The sequence below is a fragment of the Cherax quadricarinatus genome, chromosome 29 (genome assembly GCF_038502225.1).
Source record: "Cherax quadricarinatus isolate ZL_2023a chromosome 29, ASM3850222v1, whole genome shotgun sequence".
Taxonomy (NCBI): Eukaryota; Metazoa; Arthropoda; class Malacostraca; order Decapoda; family Parastacidae; genus Cherax; species Cherax quadricarinatus.
In genome coordinates this window covers 22,967,021-22,980,897 of record NC_091320.1, presented here as the reverse complement: position 1 = coordinate 22,980,897, position 13,877 = coordinate 22,967,021, and the positions used below count along the sequence as shown (strand labels likewise).

The window sequence follows — 13,877 nt, the reverse complement described above, 5'->3', positions numbered from 1 at the left end:
CACGAGGCCATTGTCCTAGCGGTCTACCTTCCCTACAGCCTCTCAGATACATCCAGTTTGTTTCAACTAATTCGACAACAACTACTGAGATTGCCCGAAATACTGGGTCGAGCTTTATTAGCAGGGAAATAATGAAGAAAACGTCTAATAAGCAAGAAATAACGAAAAAAAACATCGATTTTATTGGCCGAGAAATAATGAGAAACGTCGATGTTTATTTGTTAATTGAGAAGAAAGGTTGCTTTATTAACTGAGAGATACAAGGTTGTTTTTATTGACTGAAGTTTTGTTTTTGAATCTGTTTTAAAACAGGAAATTGTTGAATCTTTTGTAAAACTGGTTGAATGGCTGAATTTGGGCTCTGGAAGCTGTACTAGTGAATAAACCGAGATCTGGGTCCGTTCGAGGGTTGTAATTGGCCGGAAATAGGCTTCAAAGTGGCGAAAATGGGTGTTGTTGCCCTCCAGTGAGGGCTTAATGTATCGGTTGGTCAATAATAAATTGCCGCCAATGTGTCTTTAAATCGAATTTAATGAGCAGACGAACTGCTCTGAGAAAAGAGAATCCTGGCTTTGTGATAGCTGGAAGGCTAGCCTTATGACTGTAGGCTAGCCTTGTGACTGGAGGCTAGCCTTGTAACTGGAGGCTAGCCTTGTAACTGGAGGCTAGCCTTGTGACTGGAGGCTAGCCTTGTAACTGGAGGCTAGCCTTGTAACTGGAGGCTAGCCTTGTGACTGGAGGCTAGCCTTGTAACTGGAGGCTAGCCTTGTGACTGGAGGCTAGCCTTGTAACTGGAGGCTAGCCTTGTGACTGGAGACTACCCTTTTATGACTGACTGGAGTTTACGCTTATGAATGGAGACAACTCTTATGACACCCGGAAATAAGGCGGAAATCTTCTATGTCGACAGTCGTAAGAGGGGCGCGTCCTACAATTCCTTTGCATGAAGGAACAAGATTTTTTTTTTGTCATTCACATCTCTCTCTCTCTCTCTCTCCCTCTCTCTCTCTCTCTCTCACTAAGTTGTCGACATTTAACCAGCACAACCAACGGAACTCGTAAAAAAAAATGGCTCAGAAATGTCGGCGAAAATCTATTGGATTTGACGCCTAATCTGGAACCTATTTATAAAAACTATCCGCCAGCCGCTGCACCGGCGATGTTTTATCGGACATAAACATAAAGAGATATGCCCTAATCAGTGAATATTATGTATTTATTCCAATAATGCATGTATAGTATAACAGTGTTCGTCTAAGTCTCTACTTGCTGGTTTGTTTACATGAGATGGTGAATTGAACCGGCCTGATGACCGGTCCTGAGTATGTGCCGTTTGATGAATCTCTTGCGGCTCTAAGGGCCGCCACGACTAATCCCTGTTTTTTTTCCCTATACCCAGGCAAGAAGTGGCGCGCCCTCACGCCCACGGAGCGACGCCCGTACGTGGAGGAGGCGGAGCGGCTGCGGCTGAAACACATGGCTGAGCACCCAGACTACAAGTACCGCCCGCGGCGCCGCAAGCCGCAACAGCCTAAGAAACCCGGAGGGACAACCCCGTCATCCAGTTCGACTCCTCTCTCATCCACCTCTTGTTCCACCATCACCACTACCACCGCTCCTAGCTCCTCCTCTTCCTCTCATATTAAAAAGGAGGGTCCTCTTATCCCCGGAGGTTTCCTGCAGGCGTCGCTGACGGCGCCCTTGAACACCACCACCGGCAGCACCACTGGCAGGAGTGGTTCTTCAGCGCCAGCACCTTCGTCCTACACGGCCCCAGTACTGGCGCTACACACCCCAGACGCCTCTCCCACCTGCTCCCCAGAACCCACCTGGCCACCCCTGCTTCCTCAGGGACCCCAGCTGCCTCCCTGCACCCTCGCTGCTCTCCCCACGCCTCCTGAAGCCTCCCCTCACGACCACGACCACCTCCACACCCCCACCACCCTACACCACCATCACCACCAGGAGCAGCAGCAGCAGCAGCAGCTGCAGCAGTCTGCCACGCACCTCCACCTTCAACACCACCACCACACTCACCAGCAACAACAACAACAACAACAGCAGCACCACGCAGAAGCCTCCAATTCGACCTCAAAACTGCTTCAATACTTCTCTCCCGGTCAGCAGGGCTACCCCAGCTTCTACCCGGGATCTGCCTACCCACCACACACCTACGACTGCCACGACTACATGGGTGGGGCAGCAGAGGGATACTACCAGTGCCACTACGACCCTCAGGGATACACACACAACCACCACCCAGCATTCTCACACCCCGCCTTCAGTAGTGAGTATAACAGATTTTTCAACACACTCCTAGAAAGACTCTCACACTAACCATCAAGTTTAACGTAGTAACAACACACCTTTGCACTCGATGTTTCGCTATTGATAAAGCTCTATTTAGAGCGAAACGTTGTGCATAAATAAAGGCTCTGCACACAATGTTTTTCCCATACCTGTATACAAGGCTTTCCATGCAAGTCCTGGTGTCAGATTCATTTTGTCAGGTTGTGTACTGGAAAGATTACATAACCTGGGATGAAGTTGACCTCTTTGTGGTGTTATCTCTACCTTGTGGTGCGATCAGTTCCATTTTCTGTGAATATTAAAATGGTGTATAATACCGACAGGTTGGTAAGTTAGACACATGTGCAACAGTTAGGTATCTCTATTTTGAAACGTTTGGCCTACACAGTAGGCTTCTTCAGTCGAGTACAGAAGAGTTAGCAGAAGTAGCAGAGATGTAAAGACGATATCAGTCCACCCTTCAAGGGTGATGGACTGATTACATCGTCTTCACATCTCTCCTGCATATGCTCATTCTTCTGTACTTGACTAAGGAAGCCTACTGTGTAGGCGAAACGTTTCAGAATAAAGATACCTAACTGTTGCACGTGTGTCATACCAACCATTATCGGTACCCGGTGGTGTGATCGGTACCAACATCTCTCATTGTGTTCCTTTCTCTATCTCTATATCTCTCTCTTTTTCTCTCAGGTCCCAGGAGCGAGGTGAGTGCTGACGGTGGCAGCAGCGAGGGGGGCGTCACCGTGCCTGTGGGTAGCGAGAGTGAGGTCTTCGATGATGTGGATCGGTCAGAGTTCGACCGATACCTGAAGGGTCCGGAGCGTGTGGCCGTGGTTACCGCCTCCTTCACCTACACCCCTCCAGCCAACCCCAGGTGAGCCCACAGCAGGGGAGGGCAGTGAGTGGCAGGGGATACCACAGCAGGGGAGGGCAGTGAGTGGCAGGGGAGGCCACAGCAGAGGAAGGCAGTGAATGGCAGGGGAGACCACAGCAGGGGAGGGCAGTGAGTGGTAGGGTAGACCACAGCAGGGGAGGGCAGTGAGTGGCAAGTGTCTTAGAAGAGAGAGAGAGAGAGAGAGAGAGAGAGAGAGAGAGAGAGAGAGAGAGAGAGAGAGTGGTTCCTCTAAGGTTACTAGTGTGTAAGTAATTGCCGATGTTTACACATGGTTCTCCTGTCTACCGCTGACGTGATTCTTGCTGCTCTCCCTCAGGTACCTGCAGGTGGGCGGAGGCCAATACCAGTCCTCGCAGTTCGTGGCGCTGATCAAGGACGAACCCGAGGACTCTGCTGCCGGGGGCTCTGGCGGAGGAGGCTCTGACGGAGGCAGCGAAGGGGAGACTAAGTCTTCCGAAGTGCAGCGCCCCTCCCCCGAACCAGAGGCTTCCAAACCCGACACCAACACATCCAGTCTCCTCTCCGCCCTCGCTGACGTCAGGGAACTTTACTACGAGCACTCCTAGAGACCTCTCCTTTTCAACAGCTCTAAAATGGAGGTTCCAGGAGTCCTTCCCTCCTATGCATCAGCCCTATGAAAGAGCTTCCAGGAGACCCCTCCAGCATCCCTAGAAAGGAGAGTTCAGGAGTCCTTCGCTCTCCAACAGCCCTAGGAAAAGAGCTTCCAGGACCCCTTCCCTCCCCTACAGCATCCCTAGGAGAGTGAGTCCAGGAATTCTCTTTTCTCCAACAGCCCTATGAAAGAGCTTCCAGGAGTCCCCTCCAGCATCCCTAGGGGGGAGAGTCCAGGAGTCCTTCGCTCTCCATCAACCCTAGGAAAGAGCTTCCAGGAGCCCTTCCCTCTCCTCCAGTATCCCTAGGAAAGAGAGTCCAGGAATTCTCCCCTCTCTAGCAGACCTAGGAAAGAGCTTCCAGGAGTCCTTCCCTCCCCTCCAGTAGCTATAGGAAGGAGAGTCCAGGGTTCTTCCGTTAATGATGACAGCGAGCGTCCCTCAGGATTCTCCTTGATTGTCTTCCAATAGAGTCCTAAAGTCTAAAATGTCTCTCTTCACTGCATCGTCGACACACCGCCCACCGCAGACGCCCACAAATGATAAGAGATAAACGGCGTCCGTGATGAGAGATACACCGCGTACGTGATAAGCTAGAACTAGAACCACAAATATTAAGGTTCGTACACTTCATCCTAGGAAAACAACAACTTGTGGGTTAAACACACCCTGGTATCTGATAAACTGCCTTCGTGTGTGTTTGTGTGTGTGTGAACTTGTTAGTGTGTTTGTGTGTGTGTATGTGTGTGTGTGTGTGTGTGTGTGTGTGTGTGTGTGTGTGTAAGAAGACTTTGACATCCCCACAAGTGTTGATCCACCAACTATTAACCCAGAGAATATTGACTCCCTGAGAAATACCATATCCTCGCTAGGGACGACCCTAGAGTGATGACTTCCCGAGTGATAACCCCCTTTCCCCCGGTCGAGTGATAACCTCTGACTGATGAATCCCGGGTGATGAATTCCAAAGTATTGAGCCCAAGCGATAATCACTGATAATATTCCCTCCCGATAAACAAATCTTTATAAATGCCAAAATGTTCCCACCAACATAAGTAAAGTTTATGAAAAAACGCGTCTACTTAACGTCGTAACAAGAAGAGATCTGGAACTGCCTCCCACAGAGTTGCACCTTGGGAACAACAACAGTGGTGTGGGCGAGACGTTGGCAGAGGGAGAGTTACTCACTGTTCCTTATTGTGGTGAGCGAAACACAAGCGAGATGTTTACCTACGAATGTTTTTGTTTTTTACATTTGTTAGTATCGAAGAAGAATTTAGAAGTACAAACAGTGTGCCTTTACGTATTTGTTTGTTGCAAGAAGCTGCATATCACATGTGACTCCTGAAGCCCGTCACTGTTAAGTATAGATGGACAAAATGAAATATATATATATATATATATATATATATATATATATATATATATATATATATATATATATATATATATATATATATATATATATATATATATATAATGTACGCACTTCATACTGAAAAATTTTGTGTTTTTTTCGATTCATTTATTTTTTAATTTTTTTTTATTTTATTTTATTTTTTTTTTGGCATTTGGACACAGTTTATTTTCTTTTAGTTCGGACTTTACTGCCATTGCTGCCATGTTTTATCTTGTACACTTTGTCAGACGTGACACATTATGTTCTACGCGACACATTGTCCCCTATGACCCATTATGTCCCTCGTGACTGATGTCCTCTGTGACCCATTATGTCCCTCGTGACTGATGTCCTCTGTGACCCATTATGTCCCTCATGACACATTGTCTTCTGTGGAATATTATGAGCCCCGTTGCATATGATGTCCCTCATGACACGTCCTCACCATCACGATTCTTCCCAAATATTTCAATATTTGTGTCTCCCTACTCTACATTCCCTTCCATTTTGTCTATACACACTCTCTCGGGACACTTCATCTTCTCTCCAGTTATTCCGACTCTCTCACTATTTCCTTACTCTTCCATTTCCTTTGCTTGTTCCCCCTTTTCCTTTCCATTTTCTCTGGCTCCCCTCCCCTTAATATTTTTTGTCTCTCCTGGTCAAGGTATATTACACAGGTATCCCACGTGGCTAAGGTATATCACATAGGTAATCCACCTGGCTAAGGTATATCACACAGGTATTCCACCTGGCTAAGGTATATCACACAGGTATCCCACCTGGCCAAGGTATTTCACATAGGTAATCCAACTGGCCAAGGTATATCACACAGGTATTCCACCCGGCCAAGGTATATCATACAGGTATCCCACCTTCCCCAAAGAGTCACGTGATGTCTCGTTATCTCCACTTTGCATCCTCGCCGACCATGTTTATCATCTGTGTCTGAATTAGTTCATAGCATCTGTGATTGAAAGTTTTTTCTCTGGTAGCACAGAATTTTTCCACACTAGATAATGTAATATTCTTTATATACAGGATCTGATTCATATTTGATGAATTTATAATGCTAAGCCACCACTGGTTGATCTTGGCCTCAGTTTCTATGAGAGCTGTTCGACTTAGACTCTGAACTTCGACTCTCTCGTTAAGTTCATCACGCTACATTATTATTTCCTCCATACACAATGATAGGTAGAAGGAATTTAACCTGCATGAATCATGTTAAGTACACGAACAGAGTGCAAAATGAACTACAGGGTTAATTCTGAAGTGCCTTGCCTGTCATTACCTAGTAACATATCTTAAGTTGATATCCTGAGTCATGACGTAATTGTCATGTGATCTTGTGACGTCTTCGACCACTTGACGTCACGAATCACGTTGATGTCATTGTTGTACCTCAAATGATCTTGAGAATGAATGTTCCATTATTTTTTTTATATCAATGTTCGAATGTAATCAACATTTTTGTTTGTAAATGCTATTGTTAGCTGATGGATTTTGTACAGAGAATAATTAATATATACTTGTAGATCAATTTCACCTTACTAGTGGTTTGAAAGAAACCAGTTAAATGAGTAGCAACGTAGCTTCCAAGATTCCTGTTCACACCAGTTTAGATCTTTCACTATTATTATTATTATTATTATTATTATATTTTATTATTATTATTATTATTATTATTATTATTATTATTATTATTATTTATTTTTATTATTAATTATTATTATTATTATTTTATTTTTTATTATTATTTACATTTCTATGTTACGGATGGTGGTGGTCACTGACACAGGTAATTCCTTTTATTTCTTCTTCTTCTTTCCTTCTCTTCATTTCCTTCTACTGTTGCCTCTACATTTTCTGAACATGTTTATTATTTATTGACTCTTCCTGTATTTTATTATTCGTAAATATATTTTACATACTTTTCGTTTCATTATTGTAATTATTTTGATTATTATTTCTGTTTTTAATCTTTCCTTTGTATGTATGTGTGTAGTATGCAGAATTATGTAAGTGGTGGTGCATTTGTAACTCAATGAAGTGCCTTTCTAACCTCTGTAACTGTTGATGTGCCTTTGAAAACTCCCACATGCTGTCTTTATGGCTTCCCGAGTGACTTTATATCATAATCTACTCTGATATGGCTCTTTAAGTGTCTTTTGCATCATTTTGAAGTGCCTCTATGACTTTCTAAGTGCCACTCCGAGAAGGCAATTAGTGCCTGCATGGCTAAGTGTTTTTCATACACTGTGGAGAATTTTTACATTATTTTTTTTATGAAATATGACGGGGTAACAGAGAGCGGTGGGTAGACTGTGTTCCTGGACTGTAGGAAGGGCGTGGACAAGGTGACCTCCCGTAGACTGATCATCCCCAGGTTGGGACCACAAGCAGGCGGTGATGTGAAAGTTCTTCAATGACTTCGGTAATATATGAGGGACTCTTAAAGTACGAAGATATTGATTCATGGAACTGGAGCACTGCTTCCCTAGGATCGAACCTGATTACTTTTCATTTCCAGTGAGGGGAGAGGGAGAGAAAATTGTGTATATGTAGTTTATGAAGCGGTAAAACAGCGGGGGAGGGTCCTTCAGAGAAGATAGTATACACTAGTCCTTCAGAAAGTAGAGAAACACAGAGTAAGAGAAGACACGACATAAATCTAAGAGATCAGTTTTGGTAGCATCAAATTTACGCACACACACACACACACACACACACACACACACACACACACACACACACACACACACACACACACACACACAAATCTGAACCAAAGTTGTTATACAGTCACATTAGGAGAAAAACAACTGTCAAGGACCAGGTAATCAGGCTGAGGAAAGAAGGAGGGGAGCTCACGAAGAGTGACCAAGAAGTATGTGATGAACTAAACAAAAGATTTAGAGAAGTATTCACAATAGAGTCAGGAATGCTTCCAGCAAACTGTGGAGGTAGGGTGCACCAGCAGGTGCTGGACACAGTACACATAACCAAGGTAGAGGTGAAGAAACTGCTAGACGAACTCGATACCTCAAAGGCGGTGGGCCCAGATAACATATCTCCATGAATACTGAGAGAGGGAGCAGAGGAACTGTGTGTGCCATTAGCAGCAAACTTCAGTAAATCTATCGAAACAGGTCAGTTGCCTGAGGCGTGGAAGACAGCACATATAGTTCCAATTTTTAAGAAAGGGGACAGACAGGCAGCATTAAACTACAGACCAGTGTCACTGACTTGTATAGTATGTAAAGTCATGGAAAAGATTATCAGGAGAAAAGTAGTGGAACACATTGAAAAGATTGGGCTCATACATGACAGCACGGCTTTAGAGATGGGAAATCCTGTGTCACAAATTTACTTAGAGTTCTACGATAAGGTAACAGAAGTAAGACAGGAGAGAGAGGGATGGGTAGATTGCATCTTTTTAGATTGCAGGAAGGCTTTTGGCACAGTACCACACAAGAAACTGGTGCAAAAATTAGAGGAGCAGGCAGGAATAACGGGGAAAGTACTGCAATGGATCAGGGAATACCTGACAGGAAGGAAACAACGTGTGTTGGTACGTGCTGAAGTGTCGGAGTGGGCGAATGTGTCGAGTGGGGTTCCACAAGGTTCAGCCCTAGACCCGGTGCTGTTTCTTGTATACGTGAATGACATGGTGGAAGGAATAGATTCAGAAGTGTCACTGTTCGCTGATGATGTGAAACCGATGAGAATACAAGTGGGCGAGGATCAGTTAAGATTACAAGAGGATCTGAACAAACTACAAGTATGGTCCGACAAATGGCTCCTGGAGTTTAACCCCAGTAAGTGTAAGGTCATGAAGATTGGGGAAGGACACAGAAGACCGCAGATGGAGTACAGGTTAGGAAACCAACAGCTGCAAACGTTAGTTAAAGAAAAGGATCTTGGGGTAAGCATTATAACGAACATGTCCCCTGAGGCACACCTCAATCAAATAACTGCTGCAGCATATGGAAGATTGGCAAACCTGAGATTGGCGTTTAAACATCTGAGTAAGGAGTCATTCACGACATTGTACACAGTGTACGTAAGGCCTATACTGGAATATGCAGCGCCAGTATGGAACCCTCACTTAGTCAAACACGTCACGAAATCGGAGAAAGTGCAAAAATTTGCAACACGATTAGTCCCGGAACTGAGGAGTATGTCTTATGAGGAGAGGTTAAGGGAACTCAACCTGATGACACTAAAGGATAGGAGGGATAGAGGGGACATGATGATAACGTATAAAATACTAAGAGGCATTGACAAGGTGGACAAGGATCGAATGTTTCAGAGATGGGATACAGAAACAAGGGGACACAATTGGAAAGTGAAAACCCAGATGAGTCATAGGGATGTTAGGAAGTATTTCTTTAGTCTTAGAGTTGTCAGGAACTGGAATAATCTGGAGAGTGAAGTAGTGGAAGCAAGTTCCATAAATAGCTTTAAGAAGAGGTATGACAAATATCATGGAGCAGGGAGAGAGTGAATTAGTATCGACCAGTGAAGAGGCGGGGTCAGGAGCTATGACTCGACCCCTGCAACCACATATAGGTGAGTACACACAGTGGTGATTGGTAGTAAGTGCTACAACTACTGGAAATGTTCGATTCATATAACGACACTACTGAAGACAGGACATCACGAGCACGGCCCTGCTCCTGTAACTACAAATAGGTAATTACAAACAAGTACCTATACACACAATACAGTCTTCTGCATAGTTTACATTATGAAACAATCAACAATCAGCGCTGTACAGTTCCTCCATGGAGACTGTGAGAGCTTCCTGCCTATATTAGGAAATAGGATGTAAACTTCTTTATTATGTAACCAGTTAGAGGTGTCTGAGACTCAGGTAATATACACAGTAACGAATTTTGTAGATTTTATATGATCTTGAAGAGTGTGTGTGTGTGTGTGTGTGTGTGTGTGTGTGTGTGTGTGTGTGTGTGTGTGTGTGTGTGTGTGTGTGTGTGTGTGAGTAATCCTTCTCTTATCAGTTTTGTCTCATCTCTTAATATTTTTATCCTAAACATCCATAGCTTCTAAATCATCCACATCCTTCTTCTCTTTTCCCACGCCCATTCTCCCGTCCACCCACTCGCCAAAAAACCCACCCACCCACCCACCTACCTATCCACCCATTCATGTATTCACCTTACCACTCTCAAACATCTACCAAACTATCACCTACTGCTACAACCCACCAATACCCACTACTAACTTCTGCTAACTAGCCTTACCCTAGTTACCACCTCTCCAACAACACAACTCACACCAACACTACTACCCTAACCATTACTACCACTACAACCATCGCTCGCATCAGTCCAGCTCTTCTAAGAATACGAAACCACTGCTACCACTGTCCACTACGACCGCCACCACTGCTACCACTGTCCACTACGACCGCCACCACTGTTACCATACACCACAACTGCCACCATCGCAACAACTAGAATGCACTCTAACTGCAACCATCCATCATCACTACCACAATTTACCACTACCATCGTTCACCACCACAACTACTACCATCCATTACTTTCAGCGTTCACAACTATCATCCATTACAACTGTTACTATACATCACCTGTACCACCATTCATCACAACTACTACACTCCACAGCTTCATCCATCCACCTTAACTACCACCATCCACCATAGCCATACCCACACACCACAGCTTCAACCATCCATCCACAAACACTACCATCCATCACCACTATTACGAGCACCTGTACTTTTAAAAGCACTAATGTACCATGTCGTACGGAAGGGATAGCAGAGCAGACTCAACCAATACAGCATCCAAGTAATGAAGACTACAGCATACACTACATGTTCATTTTTGAGAACACATTTTCCCCCACCATTAATTTATTTACAGATATGTAAAATATAAACAAAGATTTAACCCTTACCATGATACTAGCCATTTTTAACGAGAACTCCCATGAGCTATGGCTTTTAAAAACCCATGGGATCGCACCCAGGGCAGGCGAGTCCTGTAACTAACAGTCCAATGGGCTAACCATACAAAAGACAGAATTTTCGTATGGTGTTAATCAGCTTGAGTCTTGTGAGGGACTGAAGTGTTGGGGCAGCCCCTAGTTAAAGAATAATCTACCATTGGGCCTCCCTTCTCACCTTGGCTGGCATACCTCCAGCACAACTGGTAGTTGTCCAGTATGTGAACGGGATCCTTATTCTCACCAGCAATAAGCTATTGGTTAAGCTGGTTCTTGGTGGTATACAGGATTGAGGTTACATGTGATGCATGTCGAATGTTAGTACATAATCGGCATATGCCATATCCACTTCCAGTGTAACTACCAGCATCCATCACAACTGCCAAAATCAGTCACCATCTTCCACAATTTCCAGCATTCACCATAACTACCAGCATCCATAACTACCACCAAGTAACACTACTAGTCTCCATCAAGACTACCAAAATCCACCTAAACTTAAATTCACCATAATTGTCAACATCCATCGCAACTACCACTATCGACTGCCCAGCACCATCCACCACAACTACCACCATTCACCACGACTACCACCATCCACCACAACTACCGCCACCCACCACAACTACCGCCATCCACCACTACCACAATTCACCACAACTGCCGTCATCCACCGCGACTACCACCATCCACCACAACTACCACCATCCACCACAACTACCATCCACCACAACTACCATCCACCACAACTACCACCATCCACCACAACTACCACCATCCACCACAACTACCACCATCCACCACTACCATCCAACACAACTACCACCATCCACCATAACTACCACCATCCCCCACAAGTACCACCACCCACCACAACTACCATCCACCACAACTACCACCATCCACCACAACTACCACCATCCACCACAACCACCGTCCACCATAATTACCACCATCCACCACAACTACCACCATCCACCACAACTACCACCATCCACAACTACCATCCACCACAACTACCACCATCCACTACCACCATCCACCACTACCACCATCCACAACTACCATCCACCACAACTACCACCATCCACCACAACTACCACAATCCACCATAACTACCACCATCCACAAGTACCACCATCCACCACTACCATCCACAACTACCACCATCCACCACAACTACCATCCACCACAACCACCATCCACCATAACTACCACCATCCACCACAACTACCACCATCCACAACTACCACCATCCACCACTACCACCATCCACCACAACTAACACCATCCACCACAACCACCATCCACCATAACTACCACCATCCACCACAACTACCACCATCCACCACAACTACCACCGTCCACCATAACTACCACCATCCACCACAACTACCACCACCCACCACAACTACCACCACCCACCACAACTACCACCATCCACCACAACTACCATCCACAACAACTACCATCCACCACAACTACCACCATCCACCACAACTACCATCCACCACAACTACCACCATCCACCACCATCCACCATAACTACCATCCACCACAACTATAACAATCCACCACAACTACCACCATCCACCACAACTACCACCATCCACCACAACTACCACCATCCACCACAATTACCATCCACCACAACTACCACCATCCACCACAACTACCGCCATCCACCACCATCCACAACTACCACCATCCACCACAACTACCATCCACCACAACTACCACCATCCACCACAACTACCACCATCCGCCACAACTACCACCATCCACCACCATCCACCACAACTACCACCACCCACCACAACTACCACCATCCACCACAACTATCAACCACCACAACTACCACCATCCTCCACAACTACCACCATCCACCACAACTACCACCATCCACCACAACTACCACCATCCAACATAACTACCATCCACCACAGCTACCGCAATCCACAACTACCACCATCCACCACAACTACCACCATCCACCACAACTACCATCCACCACAACTGCCACCATCCACCACAACTGCCACCATCCACCACAACTACCACCATCCACTACAGCTACCACCATCCACCACAACTACCATCCACCACAACTACCACCATCCACCACCATCCACCACAACTACCACCATCCACCACAACTACCACCATCCACCACCAACCACCACAACTACCACCATCCACCACAACTACCACCATCCACCACAACTACCACCATCCACCACAACTACCACCATCCACCACAACTACCACCATCCACCACTACCACCATCCACCACTACCACCATCCACCACAACTACCATCATCCACCACCATCCACCACAACTACCACCATCTACCACCATCCACCACAACTACCAACATCCACCACAACTACCACCATCCACCTCAACTACCATCCACCACTACCACCATCCATCACCATCCACCACAACTACCACCATCCACCACAACTACCACCATCCACCACCATCCACCACAACTACACCATCCACCACAACTACCACCATCCACCACAACTACCACCATCCACCATAACTACCACCATCCACCACAACTACCACTATCCACCATAAGTACCACCATCCACCACTACCACCATCCACCACAACTACCATCCACCACAACTACCACTATCCACAACTACCA

The 13,877-nt window shown here is 45.6% G+C and overlaps 1 protein-coding gene across 2 annotated transcripts in view; it reads left to right on the top strand.

Annotated features, from left to right (window-relative positions):
* Positions 1 to 3,909, top strand: part of LOC128690622 (transcription factor Sox-17-alpha-B) — a 192,166-nt gene extending 188,257 nt beyond the window's left edge. For both annotated transcript variants that reach the window (XM_053779350.2, XM_053779349.2), the window contains exons 3-5: positions 1,400 to 2,287; positions 3,001 to 3,184; positions 3,522 to 3,909. In XM_053779350.2, coding sequence (XP_053635325.1) covers positions 1,400 to 2,287; positions 3,001 to 3,184; positions 3,522 to 3,771 — 1,322 coding nt within the window. In that variant the 3' untranslated portion in view covers positions 3,772 to 3,909. The remainder of the gene's footprint in view (positions 1 to 1,399; positions 2,288 to 3,000; positions 3,185 to 3,521) is intronic.
* The last annotated feature ends 9,968 nt before the right edge of the window (positions 3,910 to 13,877 follow it).